This window comes from Pygoscelis adeliae, unplaced genomic scaffold (assembly GCF_000699105.1).
Source record: "Pygoscelis adeliae isolate BGI_AS28 unplaced genomic scaffold, ASM69910v1 Scaffold75, whole genome shotgun sequence".
NCBI classification, from domain to species: domain Eukaryota; kingdom Metazoa; phylum Chordata; class Aves; order Sphenisciformes; family Spheniscidae; genus Pygoscelis; species Pygoscelis adeliae.
In genome coordinates this window covers 3,080,557-3,099,741 of record NW_008824772.1, presented here as the reverse complement: position 1 = coordinate 3,099,741, position 19,185 = coordinate 3,080,557, and the positions used below count along the sequence as shown (strand labels likewise).

General features: G+C 37.8%; 1 protein-coding gene across 1 annotated transcript in view; it reads left to right on the top strand.

Annotated features, from left to right (window-relative positions):
• ANKFN1 (ankyrin-repeat and fibronectin type III domain containing 1) overlaps positions 1 to 19,185 on the top strand; it is a 166,515-nt gene that overhangs the window by 113,391 nt on the left and 33,939 nt on the right. Inside the window, 3 exon segments of the mRNA XM_009323793.1 lie at positions 7,248 to 7,458; positions 12,021 to 12,215; positions 13,694 to 13,807. Of these exon segments, the coding sequence (XP_009322068.1) occupies positions 7,248 to 7,458; positions 12,021 to 12,215; positions 13,694 to 13,807 (520 nt within the window).

Here is a 19,185-nt window from a genome sequence, read left to right as displayed (position 1 = left end):
GTAATCGGTTTGCTTTTAATCTGTACAATTTTCATCATCTCATTTTGTCTGTTCCCTGACCAGTGCTGTACGTTCTTCCCAGACTTAACATTTATGATCCTGTGTCAAAATAAAGCCTGACCTTCTTGAAGGCTAAAGAAAAGCTACCTTAATCAAGCGATGATGCTTTATTTTAGGAGTAGGTTCTTAACTTGGCATTAATGGGACATAAATGGATTCAATATAAACACACAAGTGTTTCTCTTACAAGAAATGAAGAAAAAGTATTTTGAGAAAACTGAAAATGACCTTAATAGAAGTTCCCATTTTTCCAAACAGAGCAAGTGGAATTTACATGCTGTGACAGATACATGCAAGGTTGTTCATAGACTGTGGTGATGGCCACTAGATAAGACCATGGGAAAAGGAGATCACATGTGAAGCAGGCTGGCCTGGGTACCCCACCCTAGTCGCAGAACACAGTCGAGCACTCTGGTGCCAGTACAGGAAAGCACCCGCTGGACTTAACACTCACGAGTGCTCCTATTTATGCCGGTGCTGGTGAAATTACACAACCTCCAGCACATACATTTTGAAGAATGGACTGTGTCCCTGGAATAATAGCACAGTATAAGTTCAGTGCACAAACAGAATCTTTTATATTTGCTGGAGGAACGTGAACCTGCTGTTGATATTGCCAAAACAAAATAAATTCCCCTTTTCCATAAGTAGGAAGAACAGACACATCCTTCAACTTCTCCTCTGAATTATTTTGAGGAAAAGAGTTCCTCTCCACTTCTGAAGAGCAATGACTTATGACAGTGTCTGTGAATGCGCCAGGAGACACCTCTTGGAACCATTACTCTGCTGCACTAAATTCCATGCTTAGTGCAGTGCAGGACTAAATGCATAATTCTGAATATGGTTGGGCCAGATAATAAAAATGTTACATTTCGTCAGAAGAAAAAGCACACTCTAGACTCCTTTAACACTCACAGATCTTTGTTACGTATGAGCCAAGTTATATTAATCAATGCAAGAATTGAAAATAATTTTAAAACCAATTCAATGATCCTATCCCCTAGGATCACTCCTTTCTTGAAGTCAGAGGACCCATGCATGCCCCATGGAAGAGCTAAGCTAAAATATAGCTCTAGTGCATTGGAAAGTCACGAGACTGTTGTCTCTCTCCTGTGAAGAAAGATTATGACTTGAAGGAAACAGAGGATCATGGCTCCTTCCTCTCAGCTCTGCCAGAGCCAATAGATTTTGTTTTACAGAAGGAGAAGCGTTGAAACTCAAACAGGGCTTGATAGCTGGAGAACAGCCTTTGCGCAGCCAGCAGCTGTGCTTTTGAGGCAGTGGGTTTCCAGATGCTTTCAGTTTGTAGGGATCACTTGAATTTGGGCCTCTAAGTATGAACTGTGGGAAAAGATTCTTTAGACGAATTTTTTAGCTGCTATCTTTTCTTGCCTCTTCCTTTTCAATGGCAAGTTTGTGTGTGACTAAGCGAGTGAAAGAGGAGGATAAACTAGTGCTGGGGAGCATGTCAGAGCAGACTGACGTGTAGACTGAATGAATGCCAGTCTGTTAGCATATCTTCTGACCAGTGTTTCTCTAAAGATACACTTCAAATCACATACTCCTTCAAATGCGGGGTCTTCTGTCATACTTAACTAAAGAGAACAGAAATGGCAAATGAGCATAGCCCAAAGATTGAAGAGCAGTGTACTGCTTCTGAGGCTCAAGTCCTCTGCTATCCACAGAGCTAATTACAATCTCGCTTCCCTCCCTTTTCAGTCCAGATTGGTCAGGCGGTGGGAGTGCCTATTCAATCAGTAATCGTAATTAGGAGACTCGATTTTACATTGTGAAGTGGATGGTGGCTTAATGGGATATAGACTTGTGCTAACTTTGTTTCCCCCAACCCACTACACTGTCATGGGAGTGACATAGCTTTTGTCACTGCTGACCTACAGTGAGCATAGGTACCTCTAGGTATGACCAGTCTGGGGTCTGAGCTGGTGTCCACAACAGACAGTGAATAGACTCCCACTGAACTCAAAAGGCTTTGGATCCCAGTCTATCTATTCTGCCTGTTGTTTCCACAGTTTTCCCTAGAAATAAATAGCAAGGAAACCATCAGTAAAGGAAGGGGTGGAAATACTCCAGGTCAAGTTGCTAGCTGATGTATTTTCTAATCACTGAGTTTCTGTGTTACAGAGCTAAGTCAATGACTAAAATCATGTCTCCAGACAAGTGAACAACATTTGTTAGAATTTGTTTTCTTTCAGCTTTGGCTAGTGAAGAGTTTTCTTTCCATTCTCTCTTGCTGTGCAACACTTTCCATTCAGTAAATTGTTGTCTTGTTGCAGACATAGCAATGCCCCAAAATAGCTTTATTCTTGAACTCATGTTTATCAAAACAAGTCTTTGCAGAAACTACTTTAACGTTTTTTCCAACTCCAGTAGCACATAGTGGACTTTTTCAGTCAAACCTAGAGCAAATATCTTGAAAGGGGCACTTCATTTTAATTAAGCTTCATAAGATTGCATTTCTAAACACTCCAGCACTGAATCACTTACTGGAACATGGTTATTACTTACAGCAAAGCAATACTGTAGTCCTTTTCAGTATATACGTTTGTGCATCAGAGTAACACCTAAATAAATTAATCACATAGCACAGCTGTCTAGCTAATGATTAGAGGCTGCCGGACTGAGTCAAGGAAAAAGCAGGGTAAAAACTGCCCCTAAACTTTACCTGATCACTTGTAAATGTGATTCAGTTTCTCTTTGAATTCAATGGTTTTGTCTTTTCAGAGCAGAAGAAAGTTATCTAGCGAATGTAAATGAAGGCAGAAATCAGAAGGCTCTTGTTAGTATTTGTGACAATACCAGCTGGACTAAAATTGAGCACGTGGGTCTAAAGATACTACATCTTACCCCTGTTTGAATTTCTTGCCCCTGGGCTGCAGATGTCTGAATAATGCTGCAACACTAGTGTCTTTTACATAGAATATGATCAGATTTTTACAGAAAACTATATAATCTTCAAATATATTTCTGTTTTCTGTGTGAAAGCAAATAGTTGGGGAAAAGTTGGTCAGGTATGTAGAATGTTCTTCTGGACTTGGAGAGCTGGGCTTGGTGCAGACTTCCAAATGGGGCAATTTACTGGCATGGCTGAAAATGTGGTAGATATTTTGCTGTTTTACCAGGATATTTTTTGACTGAAATAGATATAGCATGGTTAGATGCACACTGCTATGTGGATGAGGGATGCATCCATGCCCAGTTAGAAAGGCCGTATCACAGTCCCCATGTTTTTACGCTCTTTGAAGTTACAAGACTTGCCAACATATTTCAGCCTATTGCTTGGGTCTGAATTGTTCATTTGGAAAACCTGATGTTTGCAATTTGGTCTCATAATTGTTTGGATTGAATGAAGTAGCTTATAAAATTCATGCTCTGTTTCTTGTTTAAATTAGTGCAGCTTTTTCAATCAGATTTCTAATGAAATGAAAAAATAGAAATTTGCTTTTATTTTTTCCCTTTTGGTGAAACATTCTTGCTAACAGATTAGCTGGCAAGAGCATTTATGAGGAATTAACTTAAGCATGTGCTTAGATTCTGTTCAGCAACTTACTTAAGGCCAAAATTTCACAAATACTTCAGGTATTTCATTTGGCAAGCAAAAATCCAAAGATGCGTTTTCAAAGGCATCTAGGCAGGTCTAAATCTTGATAACTGAATCCAAAAAATACAATTAAAATCAAAGTTCTTAAAATAATTCTACGATAATCATACAGGTAGGTAAAAATCTGTTGTTAAAGGGTGTGTGTGTATATTTGAAAAGGGCCAAACGCTTTTGTCAGCCATATCATTGGGTTAATTCCAGCTGTAATACTGAAGTTAGCCATCTTTTTTTATTATATAACAGGGATTTTTTGTTTTTATATAACGCAAGAAACTCCTGAGATGTAGTACAAGATCTATTGAGTTTCACACAAAATTGGAATTAAAGGCAAATAATAGTATTGAGCACTTAGGGTAGCACTCTACAAATGCTAACTCATTTAACTTTTATGCACATACATTAAGTCAATTAAAAGAGAATGACTATTCTGATTTCAAAAAAGTGGAAAACCATGCATGTGCCCAGTGCCACAGAAGTGGAAATGTGAACCGAGAAATACCTAGTTTCCTGTCCTAATTGAGCACCACAAGCCTGTCATTGACTAATATCATCAGCTGTACCTTTTTGTTCTGCTCTCAGACTGTTAGCCAGTGTTTCCTAAAATGAACTTAACTAAAAGAAATGGAAACTAATGTAGTCATTCAGTTTACTTCAACCAATTACCTTTGTAGTAAGCTCTTTATGAAATTACTGTTAAATAAGTGGATTTTCCTAGCTGTGATCAGTTACAAGAGTAATATGATTTTGCTTGTTTTCTGATTGGATCAAAATGCAGATGCTTCTGAAGCTAATTACCCTTTATTTCCATAAACAACAGAATAGAGGAAGTTCCAAAATCAGTAGAAAAAGAATTTGAAACGGGTGTAAACTGTGATGAAATTAATGCTTTTTAGAAGGTTGATATATATTTTTGGAGAATTGGTGAATATATTTTGCATTTCTAATAATTTGTATGAAAAAACAATCTATCAGTTCACAGTTCTGCATTCATAACAATGAAGTTTCAGAGAGCGAAGGAGCACAGCTTTTTTTTTTCCTCTTTAGGTGAAACATCAATGATCTATTTGTGTTAATTTTGAGTACATAGTACAGTGACATACAGCTGTTAAATGCATATCATTGACTTGAGTGGGAGTTGATGACATATAGCATGTATCAGAATCATACCATTAATTAAAATATTTTGTAATTATAATTAAAATTAATTAAAATTCTTTTAATTTCTAGCTAGAGCACTTCATCCATTCAGGGTAGGGGCAAAATGCCAGAATAAGAGTAAGATCTCCGATTTCAGGATGACAAGGTGTTATATAAGTAAGACAGCAGATGTGTGGCACTACTGGAATGAAAACAACTATTGCTGCACTGCAGTAAAAATTTCTGCCATTTTTAAGTTTTACCTTATAATAAAAGAAATATGTGCTGGCCTCTTTTCTAAAATTTTCTGGAGATGTGCCCTCTCTAATGACAGTATATGTCCTTAAAGACAATTTTGTGCTTGAACAGAGGGCTGGATAAAGAATGATAAATCTAGCTGCTTACCATTCAACTGTTCCTTTTTTTGAGATTTTCTCTTACACCGAACACTGAAGTATGATCAAAGTATTTGATAATAAAATTAAATCTGAATCTTAAAACCTAGAGAAGAATCTGAAAACAAGAATTTGACAGAGACCCATTTTGATGAAGCATTTGTTTAAGTAGTGTCTTTTATTCTGCATGGAAATCTACAGAAAAAATATTTCTCTAGCATGACCTATCTTTTGTACTTAAGTGTCTAAAAGGTAGATTCCCAAGTCGGCACTACTCTCCTAGATTTGCTTTATTGCTGCATAGTTCATCTCATCCTTAGACAGTCATCTAAAGTATCTCATTTCCCTATATTGACAATTTTGGGTAAAGATCATCTTATGTACATCTGTCTTCTTGTTCTGCTGATCCCTAATATTTAGCATAGGTGGGGTCCATATTAAAACTCTAAGATAACATCATCTTTGCAATTTCTTAGTGTGGTACCAATACTTCACATGCAAAACAGTAGACCAGAAGATCTCTGTCAGGCCTAAGAAATTCTGAAGACACTTTTAACTTCAAGCACAACTGAAAAAAAACTTGTAGAACTGATCAAATTCCAAAGTGTAGATGTAGACTCTGGTTTTCAGAACTGCTTGCAAACCATTAGTCTTTGCGTTTTAGGAGGAGACAGAAGATGTTCCGCAGATCAGTGCTCTTTCAGAAAGTGTTGTTTCACTGAGATCAAAACTTGGACAAGGATATGCCAAATAAAACTACATCAATTTAAAAAAGAAAATGAAGTTTTGATGTGGCTGAAATGTTAATTTCTAATCACAGTAGGAGACGGTTTCAATTCAATATTTATTTCATATCATAAAGAGTACATTATTATATAAGAATTTTCTCTGTGTTTCCTCCATGTGGGTTTCAGGACACAGGAAGCTAGTTTACATCATGTATCTGGGTCGCTTGCTCTCTTATGTATGTATTTCTTTAGTATGCCTGTTGGCAAAATATGTCTACGTAGATCTCAGCTCCTTTGTGTGACCACATGCTGAGCCCTCCCTGCACAGCTGGGCCTCTTGCTTCCACTAATTCATTCTTAAGAGGGGAAAAAAACCTATTGGGTAATTATGGCAATGGGATGCTCGGAGACAATTTAAAGAATCTTGGCAAATAACATGTCATTACTGTGGGCTCCAGAAGGATGTTCTCATAACAGAAACCTGCAGGCCGTGCTACTCTCCTGTACCTGCTATTCCCCAGCTCAATTAAGAAACAATAAGTTTCTTTGTATTATACCATTTTTTATTCTCCTTGACATTGATAAGCAAAAGGTTCAGTGGTTCTCCCTGCTTGAGAGTCAGTGCCATGTATGTTCTTGGTTTTGGCTGCTTGTGTTCTCTGCTGTTCAGACACATCACTTTCTGGACATGCACACTGAACAGTCAGTTTTTTCAGTCTCATTTCTACTGCTTTATTTAAGGACTATACATTTCAAAGCTGCTTCTAGTTACAAGTTAAATGCAAAAATATGAGCACCTAGAAATGATGGAAGTATTTGAATGAACAGTACCTATTACTAGCTCACACTGGAGCTGTGAAGGTTTTTCTCCAGAATAGCTTGTTTGATTTGGATTTTGATCACCTGAGTTTGTAGATTTTTATTTTAAATTTTGAGCTTGAAAAACTCAGTAGTCCAAGACTCTGCCAAAATCAGTCTTTCACCCAGCTTCACACTGAAAACATATAATATTGCTCATATAGTTTGATTATGGGACAGACATCTAAATAAGTATGGGTTTGTTTTGTATGGGTTTGAATCTCACTTGAATCTTCCCACAGACCTGAAGCAAGTTCAAGCACACAAGTCCAGAGGCAGACCAAGCTCAGTTTTGCTGCAAGCAATTTCCATGTTTCTAGCTGAACCTAAGCTGGGGCTGGAAGACCAATATTTTATAGTAATCTCACAAAACACAAATTTTCTCAAGTCATTTTTAAAACTCTGACATTCGAAAAGTTCTACTGATCTTCTGTTTTTATTGATACACAGAATTTCCAGTGCAATGAAGCTATGTTTGAGGCCGTAGAACAGCAAGATCTGGACGCTGTTCAGATTCTTCTTTATCAATACACACTGGAGGAACTGGACCTGAACACACCAAACAGTGAGGGACTAACTCCTTTGGATATTGCCATTTTGACAAACAACGTCCCTATTGCTAGGACCCTTCTACACGTTGGGGCAAAGGAAAGCCCACACTGTAAGTAAAGAACACAAATTGAATTGACTTAGGTAATTGCCTGTAGAAGATTAGGTTTGCTGCTGTTTTGGGAAATTAATTACATTACACACAAAAATTGATTGATTTTATCATAAAGATGATCATACCAGCAATAGTACCACAGTACTGGTGGACATTTGCAGCAATATCTGCTTGTTGAATGTGTGCTCAGTAGATCTTTTTTGTTCTCTATGTCAGATACACCAACTGATGAATCAGATTGAGCTTGTAATGTGATTAACACTGGGGCAGCTGAGTTAATATCAATACTGAGAAAAAAAATCTTTAAAAATATGGAAACAGGGACTGAGTGGGTGATTCAAAGATCATGGTCTGAAATATGGAGTTTGTCATCAAAAATGAAAAGGACGATGGGTTGTCTAGACTTTGGTTTATTTTGATTATCCTTTTGATTTTGGCTATGCTGCCTTCAGGAGACAGGTTGTGTTGAAATCTATCATTTCCATTACCCACAGACTCCTCACTCCTAGTCTTCAAATGGCCTAAAATCCCACTTAAATGAGAATTTCAAAGTTCTACAGAACTAGAGAAGATCTAAACACAAACCAGACCTTCTCACTTTACTGGAATACTAATATTGCTTATAACTACATATTGTAGTTATAAAACTCCTTTGTATTCCTTCATGGGCATTTTTATGCACAATTTGTGGGTTGGAGGGTGACTTACCAACCCAATTAATCAACTGTATACCATGACACAAACTCTGACGCCTTACTTGTGTCTAAAAATACACCAATGTATGTGAATTTGTTTTAAACTGTCAATGCCTATATTTAGGACATTCCCAGCAAGGCTATAATGAGACTGTGTTTGAGGGGTTCGGCCACTGCAGACTCTGCCATTAATTTGAAGTTAGTTAAATTAACAACATTTAGTGCTGGCATGTCAATCTCAGTGCTCCAGGAAATTGCACCTTGAGGCTACTAACATTGCCAGTTTTTTCACTGGAGAGTGTGTGTGCATGTGCGTGTGTGTGTTGAGTTTTTTTGCCAGACCCTCAGTGTTGGTACACCTTTATTGCTTTTCTATGTCCACAGCACTTACATTATCATTTATTCTGGCCTCCTTTAACCTTCCCTGGAGATTTTTGCATAGTGTAGCTGCTCAGTGAAAAGAGTTTTTTAGTTTTATATTTATTTGTTTATTTTTCTGTCATGGTTCATGACTGAGGCTTTAAAAAAAAGTGTGACAGCATTTAGAGTACATGATTGACTGCTGAAGCAACATTCATTAACCATGACAAATCTAGAGGAAAACACAGTCTTGAGTGTTCTAAACAGCAGTAAAAAAAGACTAAACTAATTTTTCATTGACCTCATCTGTAAATAAATGCAGTCTGATGGTGAGCAGGGGCAATCATAAATTAGTATTCATTTCCTGTAATTAATGCAAACATGCCTATGAACACAGAGAATATGAATATATAACCACCTCATTTCCATTTCAAAATATACCCACCAAATTTCCACTTCACTTATCTTGATTTTTAGTTTTTCTGATTGAAATAATAGATGAAGCATTCTCAGTAAAAAGCAATCGATTGTTTGTTTTGGTTTTTTTTTTTTTTACCTTAAGGGTTTACAGTTGCTACTTGAGAGCAAAATGCAAAAAGTTACTTTCAGCACTCAAAACAAAGGTTCACAGCATCTTTGTATGTGACTTCATTCTTGTGGAACTGATAGCAGTCACTTTCTATTTTCTTTAGTCTTTCTGCTTTGCTTTCTGTACTTAACCAACCCTGTTACAATGAAATCCATTCTGTTTGTATGATCTCAGGGCTGCAAGAACATGATCCAGCACCCAGCGGGAGCATTTTCATTTCTCTATGGTGGGCAGTTGAGCAAGACTTCCCCAGGCTGAGTGGGAGGGGAGGGGATTCCAAGGTAAAATTCTGACTTACCCCAATTTTGGGACAGGACACAAGCATCTCTTAATCTGATTGGAAGTGTATAGGACAGATGCACAGATCTGGGAGACTGCAAGGTAAAGGAATTCCCTATTCCAAGTATACACAGAAAGCTTCCTACAGAGAAAACTCTTGCTCTTCCGCTATATTAGCCATAGTCATCCAGCTGAAATCTCATTATAGCCCCTAACCTAATGCTGTAAAAAAGAGAATCTGGAGGACAGATAGCTTCCATCTGTATCACCTGGATTTCTGCCTGGAATAGGAACAACAGCAGATAAAGCAATAGAAAGTAAAATGATGATCTTCATTTCCACGTGGAGCTCAGACTGTATAAATCTTAACAGGAACCCAACATCTCTTAAACACAAAGTACGATCAGAGAGTACAGCATTTAAAATATTAATTTAGTTGGGGAGGATGCAAAGCCCACTGTGTTATCTTTTCAGTCACTCTTATTCATCATATACTCGTGGTTTGGCTTGGCTTGTTCATGTGAACCCAAATAAAAATAAGATTAAAATTTCCAGTGGCTGACTGGACAGGTTACCAAGACCTGACAAGTGTGGATCAGAATCTTGATTGAACAGATAGAGCCAGATCCTTAGTGAGAACTTGAACCAATGCCAGTTCTCAATCACCTGAAGTTCTGGCACATAAAATCTCCTTCCTCAGTCCTGTTGTGCTATCAGATGTGTTGCATGCTTATTGTAGGCATGGATCCAGGAAACCATATCACCTTTGGCCTCCCAGTAAACAGGCAGTTCTGAGGATACCAGCAGATTCCAGTAAGCCTGGCCATGTGTCTCTGATGTCCATATGAAGAATGATCAAACTTCAAGAAGGATGGCTTCAAGCCAGCTTCTGAAAGCGAAGTCTTAGAGAAAAATATTCTTCAAAAACAACCTTTTGGATGTCAGAGGCGTTGAGTAATTCTTTGCTCTCCTCCTGTGGCTTTAAAGATCCTATGGCACTTTTCGCATTAGTGTGTAGGGTTATTCTTAGACTCTGCTAAACTTCCATTGTGATATTGTTATGAGAGACAGAGGGCAAAAGTTAAAACGAGAGGTTCAGACTGGATAAAACAAACACCTTTTTCACCATAAGGACAGTAAAGCAGTGGAACAGGTTGCCTAGAGTCGTTGTAAAGCCTCCATCCTGGGAAGTTTTCAAGACCAGACTGGGTAATGCCCTCAGTAACTTGGTCTGACCTCATAGCTGACCCTGTTTTGAACAAGAAGGTTCGACTAAAGGTCTTTTCCAATCCGATTTGTCCCATAATCCTATGATTCCAGTTTAGCAATAACATTCATATGCGCAGACATCTTCACTCATGTGGTGTTTTGATGTCAAAAACCTGTCAGAGTCTTGGTCCTTTATATGGTACAGTTTGATGTTTTCAGAAATGGCTACTGCTCCTGGCTTATGCAAATGGATGATCGGTGTGTCCTATGCAAGATTCATCCTGTTCCTGTAAAAACCTTAGGGAAACCAAGAGCCTGGCTGTCCCTACATAGCAACTCCCTATCATTGCTAAGAGTAGCTGCTTGTGCTAGGGCAGTGCTTTTTGTAAATAGGGGCCTTTTAAATTAAGAATATCTCGGAGCTCTTCTACAAAAATACTAGACACCAGAGAAAAGTTTTTCTGTGATTTCAGAACTCCTTCTCTTGTACACTATTTCCTGCATATTGAACATCAGATCAGTGGTTGCATTTCTTTTCAGATTAAACACCTTTACAAGTCCTATTTTCTAACCTGCAAATAGTTTGAACAATTTCAGGCTAAGAGCATTTCTGAAAATAGGGCTTGATTCACCACATTTTGCTGTATAATCAAGGGGCTGGTTTAGGGTAGTCTTGTGGACTTGGGCTAAAATGAAACCTACCTTAGTTTGTAACCTGTGCGATCTTCATTTTCATCTTTATTAGAACATAGTAGTTCATACAGGCAGTCTGAACTGCTAAACGTCAAATTAAAATTATTCTGAGCACTGGAGAAAAACAAAATCTCCATGTGTCAAGCTGCTCGCTATCTGTTCAGTCTGTCAGAGGACTAATTAGATATTACATGGGCAAAACTGTGGCACAAAGAAAACCTGGAAAGAGATCCATCTATACCATCCATGGCCCTTAGGCACAAAACTCTCATTCTTAAGTTTGCCAATTAGATCTCTCTTTGCTTGTAAAGATTTATGTACTGTATGTGTTTATAACCAGTACAACCTTCTTTTTTTCTATGTAAGCTTATGATATTTTGGCAAAGTAGGGGTAGGATAGAAACCAAAAGCTTTATTATTTTAGTTCATTTTTAATATTCCACCAACTTAAAACATATATGCAAATTCAGTCTAATTAAGACATTTTTAAACATATGAGAAACATTGGAAGATAAAATTCGCTCAATTTATTCATGTTGTTAATCCCATTTAAGTGGCCAGATCCTTAGGTGGTATAAATTGGCATGCTCTAATCCACTTGATGACAAGATAACTACTGGAAGACAGAGTGTTCAAGGATTTGACCTTACATGTGTTATACCGGAATGCATAAGGCCAGAATTTTGCCACATAAGTCTACCAAGCAATTACTTACTTTTCCCTTTTCTTGGTAGTTGTTAACATGGAAAGCAGGTCAGTGCATCTGAGTACATTGGTCCAGGAAGCACAGCAGCGAGTTACTGAATTGTCTGCACAAGTGATGAATGAAGGCCTTGGTACAGACAACACAGAAAAAGAGAAGCAACTAAAAGCATGGGAATGGAGATACAGGCTATACAAGCGCATGAAGGCAGGCTACGAGCATGCTAGTAAGTAGAAGAAAGTACTTGCAAAATCCAAGACAAGAACTCTACAACTGAGAACACTCTGCGTTTGTTGAACAAAGATGCTCTCGCTACCTGATCCTCACAGCACTGCTGTGAAGCAGACGAATGTTAGGGTGGGAAAACAGGCATACGACTAAATGGCCTTCCCAAGAATGAGAAGGAAATTGATGTTAAAACAATAGAGGACCAAATATCTGAGAGCAACAAGCACATAGCTCCTTTAGGAGTGGGCTGCATGAAATTGAGACCTCCAAACTCTTGGTTCAGGATCTAATGATTCTGTCCTGCTTATTTCTCTTCACATTTACTCCTGGATCTCATTTAACATGCTCAGAGTTTAAAATAGGATGATTAGAAAAGAACATATGAATAGGGAGGAAGAGGGATGGGGACACTGGCCTTCTTTCTGTTGCAATTTGATTTTAAAAAAAAAAAAGTGTATTCTGTTTTAGAAGAAGGGAGTTGTTCTAAACATTTGATCAAACAATGGAATTTCATTTTACATATAAAAAATGTGAAAACTTAATTTTGGCATCCACGTATAACGTTTCATCAGCGTAGTCACAGATTGTGTCACTTTAAACAGTTGTACAAGCGAGACTGTACCCAAAGTAAATGTGAATTTGGGCCCATGGGAAGGAGTAAACAGGGCTGAATTGTTTCACATGTTTTAGCTGTATCCTATTCAACAAAATACAATCATTGCCATTAATATTTTTACAACCATCTTTATATAAATGTACTTACAAATAATTTTCTCAGATTTATTGTATTCTAAGATTACTTCTCCAAGACAGATGTAGTGCTCCTTCTATTAGATACTAAATACAGGAAATACAGCAGTAGTGTAAGTTAATATAATGGTTTTTTAAATCAATCCCAGCAGTAAGTCATGACATTTTGTGTTTGATTTCTGAATTGAGTCTGATTGATATTCTGTGAATTAAGCTTTTTTTTTTTTAAATTATGTTAGGCCTCAACTGACAACTGTATTTTGGAACTACTACACTGAAACATTTGTGGAATTTGCAACTTCTGAATCACAATAACGTAAAAATGTTTTCTGTTATTTGATAAATTTGGGTTTGTTAGTGAAACCATAAAGGTTTAATTAGCTCTTTGTGGTTTTGTCCTTTCTCTCTCCTCCTACCCACCCCAAGAGATTTATAGGGGCTTTTCATTGACATAATTAGCATGAATCTGTTTTATTGGGTTACATATATGCAGGGAGATATTTTTAACCGAAAGGAGCCAAAAACCATGATAGAAACAAATGGTGTCTGCAGGATATTGTTAGCAGGGGCACTAATTAAAATGCTCAAAAGGCAGAGAACACAAACACCTACAACCCAAAGCTCACAATTGCAGGGTGATTTTCAGTGGGTTCTTTGAAGACTCAGAAACATTGTTTGAATAGGATTTGTTGTGCTGAAGAGCTGATGTTTTCTCTTCTCTCCCAGGAGCCCCTGAGGCGCCAACCAATGTCTGTCTCATGGTAACAAGCAGTACATCACTCACTGTCACCTTCCAAGAACCTCTGAGTGTCAACTCAGCTGTGGTGACCAAGTATAAAGGTACTGGATTTAGACATCTCTTTCATTTACCTTAACAATGTACAAAAATTTGAGAGCTAAGTGACAAAGGTATTTATCTACAAGAGATTGTATTACAATGCTAGTAATGTTTGAATTTAATTATTTTCCCAGTAATAGCTGTAGAAGTGGAATTTTCTTAAAAGATTCCCCAAAGACAAAATTTTTATTTAAAAAAAAAAAAAAAAATTAACCAAAAGCTTTCACCGTGAGTGCTTTGAAGAAGTTTGCTTGACTCACTGTGGTTAGGACATCGGCTCAATGACTGGGTTGAGATGAGCAGTTACAAAACACAAGCTAACTTTTGGTGCCTGTGGGCTGCTGAAACCATGTGTATCCTTGTAAATGCCAAACCCACACCACCATTCCTTAAAGGAATGCCTCTGGAAGCTGAAACTTTTGGCAGAGGCATCATACAACCCAACTAATTAGCTATTCCAGGGCTGCCACATCATTCTTGGAAAAGCAATACATTTGGGGTGGCACCAGTTAGTTGCAAAGTGGAATGAATAGGAAAATGCTTCCATCTGAATAGCGCTATTGAATAGAAATGGTTTTAAAACAGAATTTCTGTTCCACAGGAAATTCCAACATTTAAAAAACAAAAAAAGTTTTATTGAAGATTAGAACAAAAATGAGAAATTTTAAAATTTCCTGTTTAGAGGAACTTCCAGGTTTTCCAAAATGTTTGGAACAGAAAGTTCTTCAGTGTTAAGTGCAGCAATCCACAGCCTCCATCTTCCAGTGGGAGCCCGAGTCCTTCCACAGGTCAAGGGACTGAAGAGCACTGTTCTGAAGATCTGAGGCCTTCTTTGCCCAGCCCAGGGGAGTCAAGGAGTAGGAAGCCTGAAAGTCCTCTTAGTTATTTCCCACTGTGTCTCTCTTAATGTTTCCCGTTTTGCTTGTTTCTTTGTATTAATAATTAAAAATGCATTTGAGAGGTACTTGAACCTTGGATTTCCATACACGTAGCAAGAACCATAATGGCTGTGTTGTGGGGCAGTCTATTTCATGTTTCCATGTGTGGGTGTCACAGGGATTGCTTCAAGAGGAGAGATTCGGAAAGCCCCGGTCCATTGAGGGTCCAATAGCTCATGGAGCTCTTCTGAAGGTGGGACATGCTGGTGCACAGGCTCCACCGGCATCAAGCGCAAGCACCCAAAGGACTGCATGAGTTTATTTTGGAAAAGGCAGATTCTCTCTTTCTTTCCTCCCCCTGCTTCTGGTCAGAGATTCCAGTCATCACTGTCTGTGCCCGGTAAAAAATTTTTTTACAGTGTAAGAAAAAAAAAACAAAACAACCTCCCAGACATTACTAAAGCCATCAAAGTGATTCCATTCCTGATAGCCTCAGTAGAAGGGTAAATTACTGTATTACACCTAGTCGGCTGTGCAGTGCTGCAGGAAGTGTGATTTTCAAAAACATCAAAGCCCTTTAGAAGCCTAAATCTAATTTTCAGCAATGGGTTGGGTTGCCAGGAAACTAAATTTCATTTAAGGGCTTCCTACTGCCTGATTTACTTGTGAAAATGATACTTGGGCTCCTAAAACACTTAAGTTCTCTGAAAATATCAGCCTGCTTTTTGTAATACACATATTTTAAACAACCCTGCAATATTGTCCACACTCTAATTATAATGATTGTTGATATTGTCACAGTAAAGCAAATTCGCAAATGGAATTGTTTTTTAAAAATAATTTTCTAAAGGTTGTAGTATTTTTCTCTTGTGTATTCTTTTGGGTTGAGTCTGTTTTGCACCATGTCAATTCATCCGCTTTTTGGTAAGCACAACATTCAGAGAAATTTAATCCAACCTGACCTAACTTTCTAATCAGACTAGGTAGCACTGCCGTCACATTTTGAATTACCCTCACTGGTGATCATTTTATGCTTTATCAAGTTGACAGTTAGTTTTGCCAGAATGTTCCTTTTAAATCCTTTATCCCAGGAGACTTGCATATTTATGGTTAGCTAAAAAGAAAGATCATTAATAGCTCCTTTTGGTGACTTTCGGGAATTAATTAAGCACTGGTTGTAGAATTGTTTATTACATTATGGAGTGAGATTCTTTGTGCTAGTTCGAGGGGTCATAAAATGAACCTTTCAAATGATCACTTGCAAGAATGATTAGAACCAGCTAGCAATTACTAGCCCTGAAAGGAGAGCTTGATAACATTGTGTGAGGATCTTTTTAGTCAGATATATAAACCTCCTATCCAGAAAACCATCTAAGCATTTTGCTAATTCAGGGACAAAAATAAGCTGTTGGGGTTTTTTTCCCCTCAATACTTTACCATTTCTTTTTCTAAGCAAATTAAAATTCAGGAGCATTTGCAGCAGTGTTTAGGGAATACCTGCTCATTAACAGAAGCTAATAATGTTCTTTTCTCCGGACCTGAATTATAGGGGATAAAAACTGACATCACTCCTGTTCAGTTTAGTTTCGTTCCCTAAAAACATTGAGAAACTGCCAATTCCTTTTTTCTGTGTCATCTTTTTTTTGTAACATATTTTTCCAAAGCTTTATTTGCCCAAATGTCATTTAGAAACTGGGCTTGGAACATTATCTAACTGTCTGCTATTTTCCTGTGTGTGATCTTTTCCCTTGTTAGCTGTATAACTTACAAATAATAATACAGGAGAATAATACTTTGCACTCACTCTCTAACCACTAAAACCATCTCACTTCATTAGGAGATTTAATTTTAACCACACACGGTGAATGGGTATTGACTTTGGTGTCCCAGCTGGATGGCAGTTCAGTGACTGCATTCTGTTGAGCCATTGCTTTAAGGAGCCAGAGTATTCTTTACTTCCTCTCCTGGATTGTTGTTTAATGTTGCAGGCACCATCCTAATGGCTCCCTTCAGTTTCCCTCCAGAGAAGGCTACAGCGTGGTGGTGGCTGACGTGAAATGATTCCTATGTATATTGTAACTTAGTAAAGTGTTTTGAGGCTGGAAGCAGACAGGCATGACATAAATCAATAATAATAGTAATAATCTGCTTCGTGCTAGAGAAAGATTCAAAGCCAGAGACACCTCACCCCAGCCAGTTTTAGGAAGGATGTGAAGCATCACTGTAATATTGAGAAGAAAAACCCCTGCCCTTGGCTAATCATGCCCTACGGCCAAACTTCACATCCCATCGTGGAAGTACTGAAGACCTGCTTTAGTTTTGCATCTTTGAAAACACAATCAAAACGTTCCACACTAATACACAAAATAACTTGCCACAGTTTGAAGCTAGGGTGAACCTTCTGTTTACACTGTCATATTGTTACTGCATGATGTATTTTTATCCTAGAGCTACACTACTGTAACTATCTTGATGCAAAAAATCCCAGCAGCAACATAATCCAGATAGGCACCACTTGACTCCTGGGAACAGTCCCGATAGAGCCGAGTGGTAGGGCTTTTAAGAACTGTTGTCTTTCACTAATTAACCTTCCTAGGGTTCACGTGTTCCACACATACACATAAAGCAAGCAGGGTTTTTTAAAGAACAAATTATAAGTAATGGTAAGTAATTTTGTTGCACTTATTTTCTGTGCATTTTAAACCTGATTATTATTTTGCTTTCACAGTGAATAAGTACAGGTAAACCTCCCCCTATTGCATAATTTTTTTTCATCCATTTTGCATCAGAAGTAGTATAGCAACAGTAACAATGCTGTTATCCCCAAGTATAGGATAAGGAAGAAAAATGGACATAGCGCTGATCATTACCTACTGGAAAGGATCACTATGCAATGGAAAATCTCCCTTTATATTTTATTTACAATCTTTAAACAAACATCTATATTCCCTTTGGAGAAAAAATGAAACAGCTTGTATAACCAAAGTTGAGCTAATTTATTTAAGAGCCTGGAACTATTTATGTTTGAAGAGAGAGGAAGAGAGAAAAAAATCTGAGCCATGTTTGATGTAGCAAACAGAGCTGATCTTCTCTCTGTTTGGATGTAGCCATGGACTTGGATGCCAAGTTATTTTCCAGATAGTGATGCTAAGCTAGGCCACTTTAACCCTTGTTACCTTTTTGTTTAGTTTGTTATTTTAGCAGAATATTTCATGTTTGTCAGGACTGCCCACCTGCCTTCTAGGATTTCTGTTGGATGGAGAGAAGATTTTTTTTTTTTATTTTCTATGTCAGTGTAGCTCTTAAAAAAAAAAAAAAAACCAAAAAAAAAAAAAACCACCACCATGTCAGCTTAGATCAGGAAAGAAAGAGTTATGTCTTGCTTAAATTCTGACAAAAAGTCGCTCCCTGCCTCCCTTCCTCCAAAGCAATTTGTAGTTCGTTTCAGAATTTTTTGCATGAGAATAATTTAAATTGTCTTTAAATCACTGGTTCAGTCCTAGCTAGATACGCAGTAGCCACAGTATGTTGCTATCGCATGGCTGCATGAAATGGGGTGGTTATAGGCAATACCTTTGTCCAGGAGAGGCTGATGCAATTTGGTGTTATCATTGGAAGTCTCAACTAAAGGATGAACGGAGCTGCCTTTTCATTACGGGTCAGTACCTGAAATCACGGGATAAGAAAGCCTGCCAGGTTGGGCCTGTATGATATATGTTCTGTAGCTCAAAAAAACATCTGTGTTTGAGATTCTCAGTTGACATCTCACTGTGTCAATGGAAATTTTTCATTGAAAATTTCAGTGTGAAAAACCTCAAAGATTTTGCAAAAACTATCTACAAATTTTGTGTGATTCTGCATGTTTTACTCTCGGGGTAATCTTATCGTTTTGCATAGGCTTCTGCTCGTCCCTGTGAGCACGTACAAACAGCATATACCATATGTTTTGTAATTATGTATTTGATTTGTCTATCAATAGTTGACTTGCCATGTTTGATCAAGTTTGGATTTGTTCCATAGCAGGCTTCCTGCAGTGATCCTTCTAGTACTGTACAGCGGGCTTGACTCCAGGCAGATTTGGCTAGTCTAATAGGTAGAGCTTACACAAAGACCTAAATACATCTTCAGCTTTTTTCCCCACTTTGGTGGCAACTAACTGTTCACATAGCAGTGTCAGAGTAGAAAACAGCAAGCCTGTGCTTTCTTTGATTTCTAGAAGAACCCTGGTTATGGAAATGAATGCTTATAGAAGTGAATCTTAGGTATGAAAATGTGGTGCTTTAACATTAATACCTATGCATCTTTCTAAAGTAGATGCTATGTCACTGCTTGATCCTGTTCCAGTCTATAGTGGAATTAAGTAGCATTCTGCATTCAACTTGATCTTGAAACCCTTTGCACTTATTATTCAAAGTTTCTTTGTATATCGTGAAACTAATTCTTTCTTTCCCCAAAACAGTTCTTACTCCATAAAAAGGAAAGAGAGTACATTTCTCAGTAAG